General features: G+C 36.9%; 2 protein-coding genes across 3 annotated transcripts in view; one reads left to right on the top strand and one right to left on the bottom strand.

Annotated features, from left to right (window-relative positions):
- The window catches only part of PDE6C (phosphodiesterase 6C), a 59,883-nt gene extending 47,251 nt beyond the window's left edge, over window positions 1–12,632 (top strand). Inside the window, exons 16-22 of the mRNA XM_060113271.1 lie at window positions 5,139–5,239; window positions 6,934–7,041; window positions 7,127–7,190; window positions 9,701–9,775; window positions 9,891–9,974; window positions 10,365–10,518; window positions 12,571–12,632. Of these exons, the coding sequence (XP_059969254.1) occupies window positions 5,139–5,239; window positions 6,934–7,041; window positions 7,127–7,190; window positions 9,701–9,775; window positions 9,891–9,974; window positions 10,365–10,518; window positions 12,571–12,632 (648 nt within the window). The remainder of the gene's footprint in view (window positions 1–5,138; window positions 5,240–6,933; window positions 7,042–7,126; window positions 7,191–9,700; window positions 9,776–9,890; window positions 9,975–10,364; window positions 10,519–12,570) is intronic.
- A 4,305-nt stretch (window positions 12,633–16,937) lies between these two features.
- Window positions 16,938–18,307, bottom strand: part of LOC132498846 (protein FRA10AC1) — a 40,929-nt gene continuing 39,559 nt past the window's right edge. For both annotated transcript variants that reach the window (XM_060113063.1, XM_060113145.1), the window contains exon 14: window positions 16,938–17,106. In XM_060113063.1, coding sequence (XP_059969046.1) covers window positions 17,064–17,106 — 43 coding nt within the window. In that variant the 3' untranslated portion in view covers window positions 16,938–17,063. The remainder of the gene's footprint in view (window positions 17,107–18,307) is intronic.

Below are 18,307 nucleotides of genomic sequence, written 5' to 3'. Positions count from 1 at the left end.
TCCAGTGGCTCTCCATCCTCTCAAACACTTTGTACTTTCCATCTTTCTCATTTTAGTCACTCTGATGGGAATGTAGTGACATTGCACTGAATTTAATTTGTGTCAAATTAAATAACATTGATTAACATGAACTACAGTTTATGTTTATTGACCTTTTGAAATTCTCTGTTTTGGGGATGCTTTGTTCTCAACTTGATTTGTAGGAATTCTTTATTCTGGCTTATGTATCTTTTGTGAGAAATCTGTATTGCAAATATTTCCTCCCTTTCTGTGAATTGCCTTTTTACTCTTAATGTTGGATTCGGATGAATAGAAGTTCTTAATTTTAATGTCCATTTGATCAATTTTTTAAAGATTAGCTGTTTTTTCTCATCTTAAAAATCTTTGACTATTCAAGGTAATGAAGATATTTTTCTCTATAACTGGTATTGTTCTACCTTTCTCATTTAGATCCACAATCTTTTTACAACTTACTTTTTTAAAAAATAAATAAATTTATTTATTTTTGGCTGCGTTGGGTCTTCATTGCTGTGTGCGGGCTTTCTCTAGTTGCAACCAGAAGGGGCTACTGTTTGTTGCGGTGTGCAGGCTTCTCATTGTGGCAGCTTCTCATGTTGTGGAGCATGGGCTCTAGCCGTGCGGGCTTCAGTAGTTGTGGCTCACAGGTTCCAGAGCACAGGCTCAGTAGCTGTGATGCACGGGCTCAGCTGCTCTGCAGCATGTGGGATCTTCCCGGACCAGGGCTCGAATCCGTGTCCCCTGCATTGGCAGGCGGATTCTTAACCACTGCGCCACCAGGGAAGTCCACAACTTATATTTATATGTGGTTTGATGTAGAGATCAATATACATTTTTCTGTCTAGGTGGAAATCCAGATGACCCGGCACCATTTATTAAAAAGGCCACCCTTGGCTTCCCTGGTGGTGCAGTGGTTGAGAGTCCACCTGCCGATGATGCAGGGGACATGGGTTCATGCCCCAGTCCGGGAAGATCCCACATGCCGCGGAGCGGCTGGGCCCATGAGCCATGGCCGCTGAGCCTGCGCGTCTGGAGCCTGTGCTCCGCAACAGGAGAGGCCACAACAGTGAGAGGCCCACGTACCGCAAAAAAAAAAAAAAAAAAAAAGGCCACCCTTTTCTCACTTCACTTCAGTGAGACCTTCTGTCATAAATCAGGTAACTGATTATAAAATAAGGTGGACTGCTTCCGTACTATCTATTCTGTTCCACTGATCAGTTTCTCCTTTGTCAATATCATACCATCTTAACTACTATATCTTTATAATAAATCTTAATTTCTTTCAGTGTAAATTCTCTAGCTTTGTTCTACTTCAAGTCAGCCTTGGCTTTTATAAAGCCTTTGTATTTTCATTTGAATTTTAAAATCAGTTTGTCAATTTACATACACATATGCACAAACCTGTTGGTATTCTGGCTGCAATTGCATTGAGTCCATAGATTTTGTGTTCTTGTGGTCTTTATGCAGAGGTTTTATGCAGTCGTTTTAAAAACGACTCATTCCTTAATGGAATGTGCTATCTGCTGAAGAATCCTGTGAGGAAGGGCAGAAATGCACTGAGGACAGCCTCAGCTTCCTATTTATTGTCTCAAACACTGCCTCACCGATTCTATTTCTTTGGTCTGGGGCATACACCTCTTTAATATGGGCTTTCCAGAAGTTGGGAAGGCTCATGTTAAGCAAAGCCCTTGAAGCTACAGGCTCTGTGTTAGGATCCAGCCATTGATGCCAAACTTCCTGCCATCCCTTCTTGTTACCCAGGGCATTCTCTTTGGCACAGACGACTAATAGGAGTCAGTGCAGATGTATGTCAGCATAGCTTTCCCATCAGTTCCTCTTCTGCTGCTGCTCTGTGTTGTCAAACTGGATTTTTGAGGGACATCCTTCCTTCTTTTGTGTGCTGTCCACATCCTAAGACCTCTTGCTCTGATTAAAAGATCACTGGCTCTGCCTTTGCTTACTCAAAAAAAACCTGCGTGCATGTATATATGTTTAATCCTCAACTTGTTCCAAAATGTTTTTAATGGAGTGTCCAAAAATTAATATAACATTAAAGAAAAAAAATGAGGGCTAATGGCAATATAAAAATAAGATGAAGTATGGTGAAGGCCCAAAATGTATATGGTGAAAAGTATAAACATTTATTAGACATGGGCCACAGATTTGGTCAAGAGCTTTCTAGCAACTAATACAAAACAGAAACAGGATCTTTTATGTGAATCTATATCCATAGCTGAAAAAGAAACCACTTAGAAGCTCTTCTTTTAAGAACCTTATCTGTGAGAGAAGGAAAAGAGAAAATAGAATATTAAGAAAGGGTTTTTCAATTAGAGGCCTGTACAGTGTTTTTAGATGAAAGTGAAAATGAGTGAGAAGAAAAAGAGTGAAAATAAGGAATATTGTGCTATCAACGAAGGAAGCAGCACTGAAAAGGGTTGAATGTATACTGTTTTCTTAATTATACTAATTTTAAAAGTGTGACATTAATCATCTTTTTAAAAAATCCAGCAATAATTTACTTTGTAAAGTGAAAGACCTTTTGACAATCTGTCTGCTTTAATATAGCTGTTTTATTATTTTGGATTAGAAAAAGGTATGACTTAAATGAAGTGTAACAGTATTAAGTCATATTTATTTTTATCTCTTTATATATAGCTTTTCTCTCTCACACACATATATTTAGCAAATAGCAACAGGTATCCAGGTTAAAAGTAAAAGTACCTGTATTAAAGTAATTGGTGCATAAAAAATATTGATTTACTTGGTTGATGGTTGTGTAGTCTGTACAATCTGGCATTTGGTAGACTGAAGGTCTGTCCTAAGGGATTATTTATTTAAATTCAGCAGCCTCCTTTGTGTGCCCCCTCTCCCCATTCTATAATGTTTTTATTTGGCCCTTTTTTTCTAAGTTTTTGTTTTAATTTTTTTAAATTACATATATTTAATGTATACAACATGCTGTTTTGATATACATAGATAGTAAAATGATTACTACAGTCAAGTTAATTAACATTAACCTTTTTGTGTGTGTGTGGTGAGAACACCTGAGATCCACTCTTTTAGCAAATTTTTCAGTATATAATAAGGATTAAAATGACTTCATGTGCTATTAATTTGTCTAAAAGTTTAAGGCATTTTCACACATGACCCCAACCTTTTGTCCTTAGTACAGCAGTCAAGGATGACTTTCAGTGCTACTGGAGCTACAAAGTATGTGTCGGAATTACGTAATACACGTTACTTTGGGAAAATAATAACGTGTATCAGTGAACAGATAAAGGCAGTGACTCAGTGATGTAAATATGCCACTGGGTCCCCACCAGTCCAAGGGCAGGCCACCAGTGTACCAAAATCAGGGGCAGGTTAAGTGGGATTAAAATGACAAATGGCCCACTTATTCTTCCTTCTTCCTGGTCAATCCAGACCAGGTTAAAAATAACCTGTATCCAGACAATTTGGTGCAGAGATTATGCCCAAGGGGCTGCTGTGCACTGTCTCAAGTAAGACATTAATTTTGATCTAGACAAGCTTTCTTTTTGTTCATTGTAGTGTCCAACAGCCATTTCTTCCTTCTATCAATTTAAAAATATAACTATTATGAACTCATTATTTTAACAAATATTACAACTTGCTTTTCTACTACTTGTATCTGTTGTGTAAAATACCATTTTTCTTGTCATGGAAGCTGTTATAAAAAGATGACTTAAATGGAGGTTTGTATTATGTATACAGTAACACATAATTCTAGTCTACTTCTTGCTAATATTTCAATCTCCTGGAATGACAGAGCTGTATTTGGTCTTGGGTTTGCAATTCTATTTTTACCTGGGGATTACCTCAAAACTTGATATAACAGTAATACTGATATATAATTAAATAATTTAAGTAAATTTTGTAGCAACTTATAGTTCTGAAATGCATTCCCAGTTATCTCATTTGCATCAACATTCCATAAATATTTATTGATCACAGACTGAGTGCTAGGCAGTTAGCAGGGCAGCTGTTATTATCCCCATTTGATATAACAAATACAGATGTTAAGCGAGGTGTTCAGGATTACACAACTACCAAGTGGGGAAGCTGGGAGCTGAACCTGGGCTCCTTGCTGAGAGGCAGTGTGGTGCCCTGCTGCACTGGTTTAAATATCTGCTCTGCTGTGTACTAGCTGTTTAACCTTGAGCAGTTACCTAACCTCTCTATGCTGTGGTTTGTTGTGCAATTACGAGTGTTCATAGAGCACTTTACAACAGTGCCCGGGAAGTAGTAAGCGTTAGGTGAGTGTTTACTATTATTATTTGGTGCTTGACCCAGTATTCTTTTCTACATTATGCTGCCTCTACTCCACATAGGTGAATAGACTGTTTCCTCCTTTCCAGTGGAATTTTTCTGTATTTCATAACTGTTAACTTCATTTGGCAAAACCCACTATACATTTGTCCTTTGGCCTGTATTCCTAAAATGGTGTTTTTGGAATATCATACCTTTTAAAAAACACTCCCAGATTTACACTCTCATTTTCTAGAACACTAAAAATTGAGGCTGATCCATGTATGAAGAGATTAGTGGGAAACTCTTTGAAGAAAGGTATAGTTAAGTCTTTGTAAAATATAATTGCAAGACATCATTTTAAGAACAACTTGGAAGAATTTACTTTTTCCTATGTGTATGTGAGTACTATTGTAATCTGTAGCTTCTGAAAGTTTTCCAGCAATTTCTGTAATCACTATGAAATTATCTAGTAAATAATTCAACATGTCTAACAATCGGACAAATACCAGATATTCTTTATTAAGGCTCCTCAATTACTACAGAAAATTTTAAATCATTTTTGTTGAAATGGTCCTGGAAGAAAACACTTTTTTTTACTCCAAAATCTTATACATCGATTACCTGAATATTTGATAATGATATGTTTTTATAGTTTAAATTACCTTACTCAAAGTACAGTAGAGGGGTAACCTAATCCAAGAGAGAAAATGGAAAAAGCAAAAAAAGTGAAAGACCTAGTTTTTCTTCTTTCTATAATAGGATAATCTATATGTTATTAAGCATTTTTGGTTTGTATGTTGAATCAAAGGCAAATTAATGATGGCACTTTATTGTGAATTTTCATCTTACAGAGTTTAAACATCTTCCAGAACCTAAATAAACGCCAGTTTGAAACAGTTATTCATTTGTTTGAAGTTGCAATAATAGCAACTGACCTGGCTTTATATTTCAAGTAAGTACAGAACTCCCTTGTACTCTGTGTGGTTCTGCTTTCCGTAAATGGTCCGTTGCCTTAAAGTTAAAGGGTATTTATTTACACACACACTTCTTTTCTTTTTGGATTATCAATAGAATACCCTTAAGATGCCTGATAATGAATTTACTAGACATCTGGAAACATATTTTAAAAAGCTAAGCCCCTAATATTAATTAGCTTATCTGAAGAAATTTGAATTAAAGAATATGCAGCAAGGTAGGTGCACTGCCAGAAGAGCGACACTACAAAACCTTACGAGGTGACTTTTGTCCTGGTGAATTCATCGTAGTCCACAATCTGGTACTTAGAGTTGCAGGCTCAGACATTTGATCCTGCCAGAGTCTGAGAGTTGAAAAATCTTGGTGATACTGATGCACATTAACAAACTCAAAAAATGCTGAGTTATATACAGCAGAGCACTACCCTATTTATAATAATAATAATGATTACCAAGGAGGCCAGATACTCCAAGCTTCTGCACAATTTCTTGTCGATGAATTATAAAGTTTAAAATGCATTAGAACAAGGCGAACTATGGGATCTAAGTATTTAACAACTTGGATGGGCAGTATTAAATTGTGCCTCTCTGATCCTTCTTCATTAAAAATTTGTTAAATAGTTCAAATATGAAGACAGATATTTAGAAATATATAACTGATATCCAAATAGCTATAGCTCAGATTCAACAAATGCTAAGATTTTGTCTTACATCTTTTTTTTTTTTTTAAGGGGAAAAAGTGATGCAATTGAGGCATCCCATGCCCACTCTATCATGAAAACCCTCTCCCCTTCTCCTTCGCAGATACCACCATCCTGATATTGCTGTGTATTCATCCTTCCCATCCATGTTTTTATATGGCATTAAGTGTGTTTAAAATTTTTCCATAAATGGTATCATACCGTGTATACCTTTCTGCAGCTTGTTTTCACACAGCGTTTTGAAGATTTAGCTTGGTGGTAAATGGAAATCCAGTTCATTCTTTTTAAATGTACCATAATTTAGCCATTCTTCTACTCATGGACATTTAGATTATTTCCAATTTTTCATCACTGCCTACATTGTATATCCTTGTATATATATGAGAGTTTCTATAAAGTACATATCTAGAAATGGGATTGTTGTAGGGTTTGCATATTTTAAATTTTATACCACATTGCAAATCTACTGCACTCCTGAGTAGGTATGCCAATTTAAACTCCCACCAGCAGCATACAAGTGTCCCTGTTATCCCATATCTGGACTCTTCTTGATCTGGGCTTATTTAAATCTATTTATTTTGTTAATCTGAGTGTGAGATGGTATCTTGTCGTTCACACTTGTATTTTCATATCTTTTCATATCTTTTGGCTTCTAATTTTTTGTTGGTTTTATGCATTACAGTGTTTCATCACAGCCTGTGGCCTTTATCTTTTTTTGTCACATGTAACTCTTCGTTTTAATGTTTTCAAACTTAACAGTTTTTTTCCCTTTCTGGCTGGTGCTTTTTCTGTCTTAAACCCTTTCTATGCCAGTTACACAGCCATTCCCTGTTCTGCTCCCCTTGCCCCTTTGATCCACATGGACATTTGATGAAAACTGGGAACATAAAACCTGAAAAGCACACATTAAAGACACTTTTTATCTCTGGCCTTATATGCTAAAATTGTTGCACAGCTGTTATCTTTTTTAGGAAGAGAACCATGTTTCAAAAAATTGTTGATGCCTGTGAAAAAATGGAAACTGAAGAAGAGGCCATCAAATACGTAACCACTGATCCAACCAAAAAAGAGATTATCATGTGAGTAGTCAGAATTTTATTTCTCTTTTGGCAAAAATAACTTGTTTTATATTTCTATTTTAACACTTTTTGTTTTCTTTTAAAGGGCAATGATGATGACTGCATGTGACCTGTCAGCTATAACCAAGCCCTGGGAGGTACAAAGTCAGGCGAGTAGTTCCCCTTTTCTATCGCATACTCGGGCTCTGTCTAGGTCCCATGTGAAAGAGAACATGAAGGTATCATGCAACCTCAGAATTTAATGATGGCTATCAGTTATATGACTATATATTTTGTAAGCAATTATCTTCATTACCCTGGTCTTGTCCTCTGAAACAATAGGTTTATAATTTACAAAGAAGAAAAAAGGAATTTAAGAAGTTAAGACAAAAGTACAATGTTCCCTGTTGGGTTTCTGTTAGTGAAGTGTTAGTGAAGAAAAGCTTTCAAGAGCTCACAAGTGTCAGTGGGACAATAGGTCATTTGGTCAGGCCCAGAACAAGGCAAATAGAGGGAACCTTAGAAAGAAAATGCTTTCTGAGAAGAATTCCTTTACCACTGGACTGGCTGTAAGAAGTTTATATAAAATTATTCAGGGAGTGTCTGCATTTTTAATAGAGGAGATAAAGGACAAGACAAGGATGAATCATTAGCGCCTTCATCCGTCAAGGGTGGCTTTGCACTTACAGTCTCCTCTTCAGTGTGCTGTCAGTTACCAGGTGGCACTATCTGCGAGGTCGTATTTAAGGGCGTCTTCCAAGGAAGCTCTTCCCCAACCTTGGGGAGTCAGAGTGGGAGCCATTCGTTTACCACTTGGTTTCTTACTAATCGATGAAAGAAGCTTCTCTTTCTCCCTCAGTTAATTCACAGGGAAAACCCTAAGCAGAAGAGGCCAGAATTCACTGGGTTCAACTGTTAAGTGTGGATTTTATTTGTAAAGACAGAATAATCAGAGCCATCAACCCCCAAGCCAAACACCTGTGCTCCTTCTGCACTGACTGCCCGCTCTTCCTTCTCTATTCTTCGTCTACATCACCACCACGCCAGAACCTGGGGTCTTGCTTGAGTCCATCTCCCTCATTTCAAAGCCACTCCTGTCCATCACTCTTGCTACCACCTTATAGTTAATACTTTCCCTCTTTCATCAGAACTATGGTGGCAGCCTCCTAAGTGATCCTCTCTCATCATGAACTCCTCCAACCTTCCTGAGCTGCTGCTGGGACTGCTTATAAATAGACCTCTGCTTGGCCACAGCATTGCTTAAAAGCCTTCTAAACTCCCCAATGCTGGAGGTTTTCAACCTTTTTTAAAGAAAGAAGCAAAGTCTATTTTTCTCACACAGAAAGTTGTACAAAGATCACTTTATTAAAGAGAAAAAAGCAAAGTTACTTTAGCTTAAATTTCTCTTGGCATCCACTTCTGTGCCACTCATGCACTTTGGAGGGACCCTATGGCTCAAGAATAAGAACTACTGGCCCAGAGAATCAGGTTAAACTTCCCAGCAGAGCTTACATGGCCTGTCATTACCTGTCCTTAACTCCTACTCCCCAGTTTCTTTCTTTTCACTCTTTCCCATGTCACCGCCTCACACTCTAAGCTCCTACTCACACAAGAGCTGGGTGTTGGGGACTTCCCTGGTGGCGCAGTGGTTGGGAATCCACCTGCCAATGCAGGGGACATGGGTTCAAGCCCTGGTCCGGGAAGATCCCACATGCCGCGGAGCAACAAAGCCCATGTGCCACAACTACTGAGCCTGTAAGTCAAAACCACTGAAGCCCGCGCGCCTAGAGCCTGTGCTCCGCAACAGGAGAGGCCACTGCAATGAGAAGCCCACACATCGCAACAAAGAGTAGCCCCCACTTGCTGCCAACTAGAGAAAGCCTGCGCGGAGCAACGAAGACCCAATGCAGCCAAAAATAAATAAATTTAAAAAAAAAAGCTGGACGTTGAATTTTATCTGTACATAGTCTTCCCCCTCTTCTTTATCGGCAAACTACTAGTCATCCTTGACGATACAGCATAAATGCAACCTCCCTAACCTTTCTCCCTTCTCCTTGATCCACAGCAGTTCATACTGTTACTATTATAGCACTTACCACATTGTTTGCATGACTGTCTTCATTAAACTGTGAGCATCTTAAAGATAAAGGTCACATGTTACTCCTCTTTGTAAGCCTGGCTCATGCCAATGTAAGGCAGCTAGCAGGTGTTCAATAAACCTGATAAATACTGGTTTTTAAAAAACTATAAATGAACCCTCAAATATCCTCACACCATAATCAGGTGAAGTTGTGTTCTAAACTGTGCATGTATGTGCACAAACACACATGCAGATACATGCTAGATGCTAAGAGATAAGCAGGACAAGAGGAGGAGCTGGGAAGCTTTAGAGCATGAAGCAGAACGTAATGGAATTACAATTTCCCATCTCCCGTTTTTATTGTTGAGAGGTGGTGGCAATAGCAAATAGGAGATAGGCACTCCTAGAATGAGTCTACCACACTGAAGTAGGAAGAGAAATACCCTTTTCCCATTTCAGTATAATCTGTAAATGACATCCTTTTAAAACCAAAGAGCACATGGTATGACAACACCTCAAGCATTAATTATACATTCTATCCTTAAATGTCACAATAAAATGCAAACAAGTCACTTTCATGAATCATGTCCTTTTTTTCAGGTAGCACTTCTGGTTGCAAATGAATTTTGGGAACAAGGAGATCTGGAGAGAACAGTGCTGCAGCAACAACCAATTGTAAACACCTTGACATAAAAATGCACTACTTATTAAAAATTATCAATACAAATCAGTCTGTCTTGTTCACTGAATCTCAGAAAAAGATCTTTAAAGAATTTATTTCTCTTTCTAGCCTATGATGGACAGAAACAAAAAAGATGAACTACCTAAACTTCAAGTTGGATTTATTGACTTTGTTTGTACTTTTGTATATAAGGTAAGTAAACAACTTCATTATCTGAGTAAAATATATCATCTTCTGGATGAGAATTTTTCTTTCAAACTGTTAACCAAAACCAAAGTCACCCTCAAGGAAAGTCATTAGGGGTGTCCCTGTTTCTCCAAGGTAGTTTGAGGTATTACCTTAATCTCTCATTCAGGGGTGGAATGAAAGGTGAGAGAACTCAGATGTAAGCAAATGGAACAGACTTACTTAGGCAGGCAGGAAGGAAAACAGCTACGTTTCCCACTTCTGAGGCACTGAGTTAATCTCATCCTAGCAGCTCTGAGCGCTGTAATAATTCCTTAGAGCTCCTTCTCTGCACATGAAAAGTACTAAAAATGAACAATATGATCTAAGTAGTTTCTGACCTAAAATTCTATCTAGGAGTTCTCACGGTTTCACAAAGAAATCATACCTATGCTGAATGGTCTTCAAAATAACAGAGTGGAATGGAAGTCCCTAGCTGATGAGAATGATGTAAAGATGAAGGTAACTGAAGAGAAGAAAAAGCAGGAAGAAGGAAATACGACTGAAAAAGGTAAGATGGAATCTGTTTTGACTTCTTGTAAAGTAGCTGAAAGTCAAGCAGAGATTAATCTCACGACAAGAAAATGCAAACAGGAAATTTGCTTTACTGCACACAGACTGGTAATTACAAGAAGTTGATTAGTGGTTTTCAGGGTTTTTTATCCCCCTCAAACAAGATCTTACTTTGTAATTCCAGATGGAATTGATTGGTCCAGTCGAAGTAGGGGTTAGGGTTAGGTTTCTTCATCCACTCTAGAATATGGCTCTTGAGGTACCTCTGCAGAATACTGAGTTTTTAGAAATAATATGAAAACCATAGAATCAGTGGGATCAATTAGGATTAGGTGAGAAAATAAGTTTAGTCCTAACATTATGCATTAGCTGTGAGACTTTGGGCATCTTGCTTAACTGTCTGAGCTTAATGTTCCTCTCCAGATAATGAGAAGGTTTTACAGATCTCCAGCCTCACTTCCAGACCTAAGGAAGCCCGAGATGTAAAGCTGGTCAGCTGAGTGGGGTGACTTGACTGGTACCCTGAGACTTTGCCTATGCCTCAGATGTCTCTACTTAGTGCTGTTTATCCTGATGAAATTTCTACTCCTAAAGTCACTCAGTTAGGTTGAAGATAATCTTCAGAAAGCCTCGGTTAAGATGCTTAGGATCACCTATTAGTTCATCAGATGCCTCAAACGTCATCTGGAAAGTGGAATACTAATATCATGATTTTATATTTTGCCTCAAGAGCTCAACACTCAAAAGGTTTTGTAAGAAATTCTTATTGTTTAACAGAGAAATCATCTCTATCTGGAAAGGCCTTGTAAAAAAAAAGATGCAACATTCTTTTTAGATGGTTCTTATATTTAGTGGTATTTTAAAGAATTCACAGAGGGAGAAAGCATTTTGCTTAAAGGGTTGATATCCTTCAACAGAATAAAAACAGGAGTTACTGACTCTGGGATATACATCCATTTACATATTTATTGGGTGTGTAGTCTGCATGAGGCCCTGTGTTAGGCAGGCCCTGGGGAACGATGGGGTCCTTATCTCCTAGAGCTTACCACCTGGTGGGGGAGCTAGACAAACCAACAAATGAACAACTGATTATCTAACTATAACTATCAGAGGAAGCATGAGGTATGTACCTGAGGCATCCGGGAAGACTTTCCTAAAGGATGCTTATGCTAACCGGGAAGGCTTTCTTAAAGGATGCTTATGCTAAACGTAAGACTACGTACTCTTTGCCTAAGCAGAGAAAGGAGGAGGAGTTGGAGAGGAAAGAACAGAATGTGCACAAAGGCCTTGAAGTGGAAATAAGCTTGGTGCAATTAAATAACTTAAAAACTGGTGTAGCTGGAGTCTAGAGAGCTACAAAGGAGGGCAAAGTGCCAGATGAAGCTGAGAATGCAGGCAGCTCTGCCAGACAGTGTGTTACCTTGAAGGCCTTGCTAAGGATTTGTCCTCCAGAGAGCACTGGGAAATCCTTAAAGGGATTTAAACAGGAAAGTGATAACATCTGATTTGCCCTTCAGAAAGGTAACAAAAATGGTCATTTTTACTGGGCAAGTGAAAAGAAAAGGTATTTCTTAGTACAATTAATCTTTACCTCAATTTTATAATCAACAGGTTATCAAGCCCTCTAAGTGGCTCCTTTTTTTTTTTTTAGTATTCAGTATATTGGATATGGATCTTCTATCCTTATTTACATAAAAAATTACTTCCAAATTTTTTTCCTACTACACTGAGAAGTCTCTGTAAACTAATATTATTTTATTTCCAGGCAACAAGCTTTGTGCTTGGCACAAAGCAACAACTCAGATTCCCGGATTGCACAGTTCAGTGGTTCTTTTGTGAAACTGAGACATTAATTGGCTAATCATTTATTAGATTTTATTTTCTAAATGGACTAATTCTGAATATGCATTCCAGTTTTTAAATGGTCAAACCCTTAGTACTTGCTGTAAGTTAAAACTATGAAGTAGGCTATAAAGTTACACTAATATTAGGGAAAAAACACTGTATATCCACTGACTCCCAATAATACTGCTTTTCTCCTTTTTACTAGCTGCAGAAGATTCAGGAGGTGGTGGTGATGACAAAAAGTCCAAAACATGTCTAATGCTGTAATACAGTCCAACTGGTCTAAATTTCAAATAGTTTCTACATTTGAAGACAAGAAAACATTCAAAAGAACATTAGCAAATTTCATTCATCAAACCATCAAGTGACAGAGTAACAGCATCTTCAGAAAAGCTAGCCTGTGACTAGCATGAGAAAATATACTGCTAGCCTAAAAGCCCTGAGGGTAAAATAAAGTTCAACAGAAGTACAAAATAAGACAAAAATAAGTGCATTTTTGGTGCCAATTTGTTTTAAATTAAAAATAATATAATCCTGAAATTAGTCACCAATTTTTTTTAAAGGTTCTTATTAACTGTATTCATAACTGTATTCATTTACTAGGGCTACTTACAGCAAAATGCCCCAGACTGGGTGGCTTAAACAACAGAAGTTTATTTTCTCACAATTCTGGAGACTAGAAGTCCAAGATTAAGGTGTTGGCAGGGTTGGTTTCTTGTGATGCTTCTCTCCTTGGCTTGTCAATGGCCATCTTCTTTCCCCCTGTGTCTTCAACTGGTCTTCAGTCTTCCCTCGTGTGGGTCTGTGTCCTCATTCTTCTTATAAGGACACCACTCATATAGGATTAGGACCCACTCATATGACCTCATTTTACCTTAACTACCTCTTTAAATGCCCTATCTACAAATACAGCCGCATTCTAAGGTACTGTGGTCAGGATTTCAACATAGGAATTTCAGATGGGACACAATTCAACCCATAACATTAATAGTAATTCACACCTCACATCCCTTCCTGAACCAGAAGTCTCTCGTCAACATGTCTTAATGTAAGAGTAAATAGAGTATAGAATGTGTAATGTATGTAAGTACTATATAAGAAACAAAGAAAAAGGATGTTAAATGTTATTCCATCTGAAATGCTTCTTTCCTCCACTTTTTACCCTTGATAATAGTGAAGACCATACCACTTTTAGTAGCTTAAAAGTACATCGTCATCCTACACCCATCCTTTCCCCCAAGTCTGAAATCAATTATTTTATGTGTAACTAAGAATACATTCTTACATTCAGAACTATTCTTCTCACTGAAAGAATTATCAATTTATAAGACATTACCTGGATAATCCTAATGCAAGTTAAATCATCTAATAAATATGCATTATTACGAAGCATGTGATTTGATTATGCAAAAACTTTATCATAAACAGTTCAGAAGGACTTTTAACAGAGATTACTTTTAAAAATGATTACTAGGACTGTCTACCAGGAATTCTAAATATTGACTTGTCAAGAGAAACTAATCAACTACTTCTACTACATGGTACATATCTGTACATCAGAGAAGATTTCTTTCTTTTCTGTAATGACCAAATTATAAAACAGACCAAATATTAATTATACCACAGATTTTCTTGTAAAACATATCTAAATTATAATGAATTCGTCTCTGAACCTCAAATGTTTTGTTATAGAGAAGACAGTGTTCAGTTTTAAAGCAGCTGAGAAATAAATCACCATTTGTTATATTTTTACAAGTAAGTCAGGTACTTTAGAATTATAAGATTCTTCCTCTCACATTAGAATATAAGGTTCACGAGAGGAAAGATTTTTTTGCCTCTTTTTGTCTGTTTTGTTCACATTTCTATGCTCACACTTAGAGTAGTGCCTGGCACAAGGTAGGCACTCAGTAAACATGAATGAATAATATTTTGAATAAATATTGTAACAAACAGATATAAATGAAGAGTGCCTGAAGTTAATAAAATATTTTTAGGGAGAAAAAAACTCAATATATACACCCAAATGATCGTTGTCTATGTTATCACCTTTGGTGATATATGTACATCTTATTTTCATTACTTAAAATAATTTTGAAACCACACTTCTAGGATTATTTTAGAAACTGTATAAGAAACCCTCTTCCTTTAAGCCTTATATAATTTTAGACCCCAAAATATCAGTCAGCTCAAACAACTTCCTCTCCTCATTCACTAGAAAACGAACTGAGGGGCAGAGATGAGGAGGTCTGCAAAAATAGGAACTTTGCTTAAGAGCAAGTATAAGAAAGCGTAACTTCACATCCCAAACCTATGGTCCGCTGAACACCACTGACTACACTACAGCCAAGATTAAGATAGGTCTGCTGGAGAATTAATCTCTTAACTCTAGAAAATAGATAATCAACAAGGGCCTACTATATAGTACAGGGAAATCTACTCAATATTCTGTAATAACCTATGTGGGGAAAGAATCTGAAGAATGGATATATGTAACTGAATCACTCAGCTGTACACCTGAAACTAACACAGTGCTGTAAGTCAACTATACTCTAATATAAAATAAAAATTAAATTAAAAAAAATCTTTAAACGCATCATCTTTGCCTCTCACTGTTGTGGCCTCTCCCTGTTGCGGAGCACAGGCTCTGGACGCGCAGGCTCAGCGGCCATGGCTCACGGGCCCAGCCGCTCCACGGCATGTGGGATCTTCCCAGACTGGGGCATGAACCCGTGTCCCCTGCATTGGCAGGCGGACTCTCAACCACTGCGCCACCAGGGAAGCCCTAAACGCATCATCTTGAGGCATTTTCAAAGACTCCTTTAAAATATGACTCCCATTATCTGCTATTGTGTATGAATGGATTAAACACTGATTACATATGATCTAAATTTATAAATGAACTTAATGTCTGTAAACCATACTTGCAATGCCAAACATATGGATCTATTTTAAAAGGGTCTTTAAATATTCTTCCTAGTCACTGTTTAGTTTTGCAGGAATTTTATTTTCTGATGACCAATAAACTATATTTTTATCATAAAATGTTTTAGCTTCATATATTCTATTACTAATATCAGTTTTGCTGCTGGACATTTCAACACTTTCCTCAGAAATCAAGATTCTTTTTCACTAAAAGTTGTGAGCTGAAAATGACAAAACAAAACTGTTTACTTATCTGTTGGTTAATAAACACTGATTTACTGTTTTCTGATGGTTTAGAAATGACTGCATAATTATTTCCTAGATATTTCTTTTGTAGCACAGTGTCTCACATAACAGAAGCATGCTATTTAATGAATAACAACTGTTTAATAAAAAGATAATCTCTGATACTATTTAAAAATAAGATACTATAATTCCCTATTTTAGTTTAATGCCAATCATTCCATGTTTAAGTGTCATTTAAAATAGCATATCTTCAACAAAATAATTGGAATGGTACAATCATTTTTTACAGGTCCTCTCTTACTCACCAAATCACGCATCTTCTCTATTCACCTCTTGGCTGTTTATAAAAATGGGTCTGACCTTTTGAAAAAAAAGTCAATATATCCTTTTGAAAATTTGATGAAAACTATGGACGCTTTCCCCCCAAACCACACATAATTACAAAAGTTTACACATAGATTCTAGGAGTGTTTAGATTTCCTGAAGCACATCCACTGACTCGTGGGTATGAACCCCAAATTAAGAAGTTACATTTTGGACTTCCCTGGTGGCACAGTGGTCAAGAATCCCCCTGCCAATGCAGGGGACATGGGTTCAATCCCTGCTCCAGGAAGATCGCACGTGCCACAGAGCAACTAAGCCCATGCTCCACAACTACTGAGCCTGCTCTCTAGAGCCTGCGAGCCACAACTACTGAGCCCAAGTGCCACAACTATTAAAGCCCGTGCACCTAGAGCCCGTGCTCCACGAGAAGCTACCACAGTGAGAAGCCCGTGCACCGCAACATAAGAGTAGCCCCTGCTCGCCGCAACTAGAGAAAGCCCACGTGCAGCAACAAACACCCAATGCAGCCAAAAATAAATAAATTTATAAAAAAAAGAAGTTACATTTTACAATATATCCCTGCATATAAGTATATCCATATCTGTATGACTGTATCTGAGACAAGCTCTATGCACACAGTATTGTTCAGTTAAATTATGTTACTGTATAATCTCTGCTAAGAGTCAAGTTTCATGCACACATCTGCTGTTTTAGACTACTGGAATCTCATTTGGCCCCCTGTGGTATTAATTTACTTTATAATAAATTACCCATACACTGGGGAATCAAATTTGATTATAACAAACTCCGTTAAGTGGTAGAGGTGAGATGGAAGCAAGAGGAATGTGAAACCCCAATAATCCTAAAAGTTTAAGCTGAGGCAAGGGAACATAAATGTGAATCAGTGGGGAAAAAAAAAAACCTACAAAAATATAGGCACAATGGATCTCTGTACTAGAGGATGTACTAGGTCCATACTTTAGGAGCTACAGATGGAACAGAGTTGTAGATAAACAATTGAAAAGATATATAGGGAAAAGTGCCTCCAATAAAACTGAAAAACTTCCAAAGCATCTGACATCCTGAGAGTAGCTGGATTTTTATTTCCAAAGACAAACCACTCAAGTTGCAACGTGTAGACAAAATTTTGTGAAGAATTTCAAAGTATACTTTCACATTAAGGAATGTACGCATCCCTCTTCCATCTCACAGAAATAAACCTTGAAAATATTCATCAAATTCTTCTTCCCTGTTTAAAAGAAAAAGTATACAATTTGATTAAATCAACAATTGGAGAAAAAATTACTAGGTGACACATTATATGAGATTAATAAAAATAAAATATTTTAATCCAACATATTTGCTGATTCTTTTATATAGCAACATATTTCATGATTCAGGTATCAAATAATTCTTGGCTTCTAAAATAATCATAACTATACCAAGACTGATTAAATTGAAAATGCTGTATATGTTGGCACGTCTCCCTAAATGTACTTACTACCTAAGATTTTACTTTGAAGTACTTTGTGAAATGTCATTGCTTCTCTTTACTTTTTGGTTAACTTTATAGCTTATTCTGTTCATTCTCATTTCAAATTATAGCCTGATCAAAAAATGAATGAAAAAAACTATTTTAAGGAAAAATACAAGTCTTACTCCTAGGAATAGGGAAAATCTGCTTAGGCTGCAGATTTTATTACTCTGAGAAGAGTAAATATGTATCTGTAGCAGTGAAGATTATGTCTAAAACAAAGAACAGAACTCTGAAAGGAGATATTAAACTATAATGTGTTAAAATATTATGAAAATTATAAAGTACTAAATAAATATTAGTGCTAGGAGCCAGAGTAGGACAATGGAAATAGCACAGGTTTTCAAGTCAGTGTTTTTTAAGTCCTAAGCTCTGTCAGTTATTTGCTGAGCAAGCAAGTTATTTAACTTCTCTGGGCTCAGTTTCCTTATCTATAAAATAAAGAACATCACATTTCCTCATAGAGCTGTTCTAAAGATTAAATGTATGTACAATTGCTTTTCTCCCTTCTGGGAACAGAGAATCAAGCTGGACAAACTCTGTGTACCAGTCTCTTCAGAAAATGTTCTTTTAAATCAGAGATTCACAGTGGGACTCCATCATTTGGAGTTCAAATTTTTAAAAGATCAATTCCAGAATCAGATGAAGTTGATTTAAAATTACCTACAATTTGGTATTCTCCTGGCTACTGTCCCTTTTCCCAAGCATGACAGCAAAATGCAGTAGAATTTTTTAAACTGTATTAAGAACTTAAATATATGAAATTAGCTGAATTTCTGTGTGAACTTAGATGTCAGTACCTGATGTCAAGTTTTTATAAGGTCACAAAGAGCTTTGGATTATGAAACCCCTCTTAGACTTTATTCATGTATCTTTACTGCCAAAAAGGTGAGTTGACTCCAAGACCTATTCTGTC

Source organism: Mesoplodon densirostris, chromosome 1, assembly GCF_025265405.1.
Source record: "Mesoplodon densirostris isolate mMesDen1 chromosome 1, mMesDen1 primary haplotype, whole genome shotgun sequence".
Lineage (NCBI taxonomy): Eukaryota > Metazoa > Chordata > Mammalia > Artiodactyla > Ziphiidae > Mesoplodon > Mesoplodon densirostris.
This window is presented reverse-complemented; position numbering and strand designations above follow the sequence as displayed.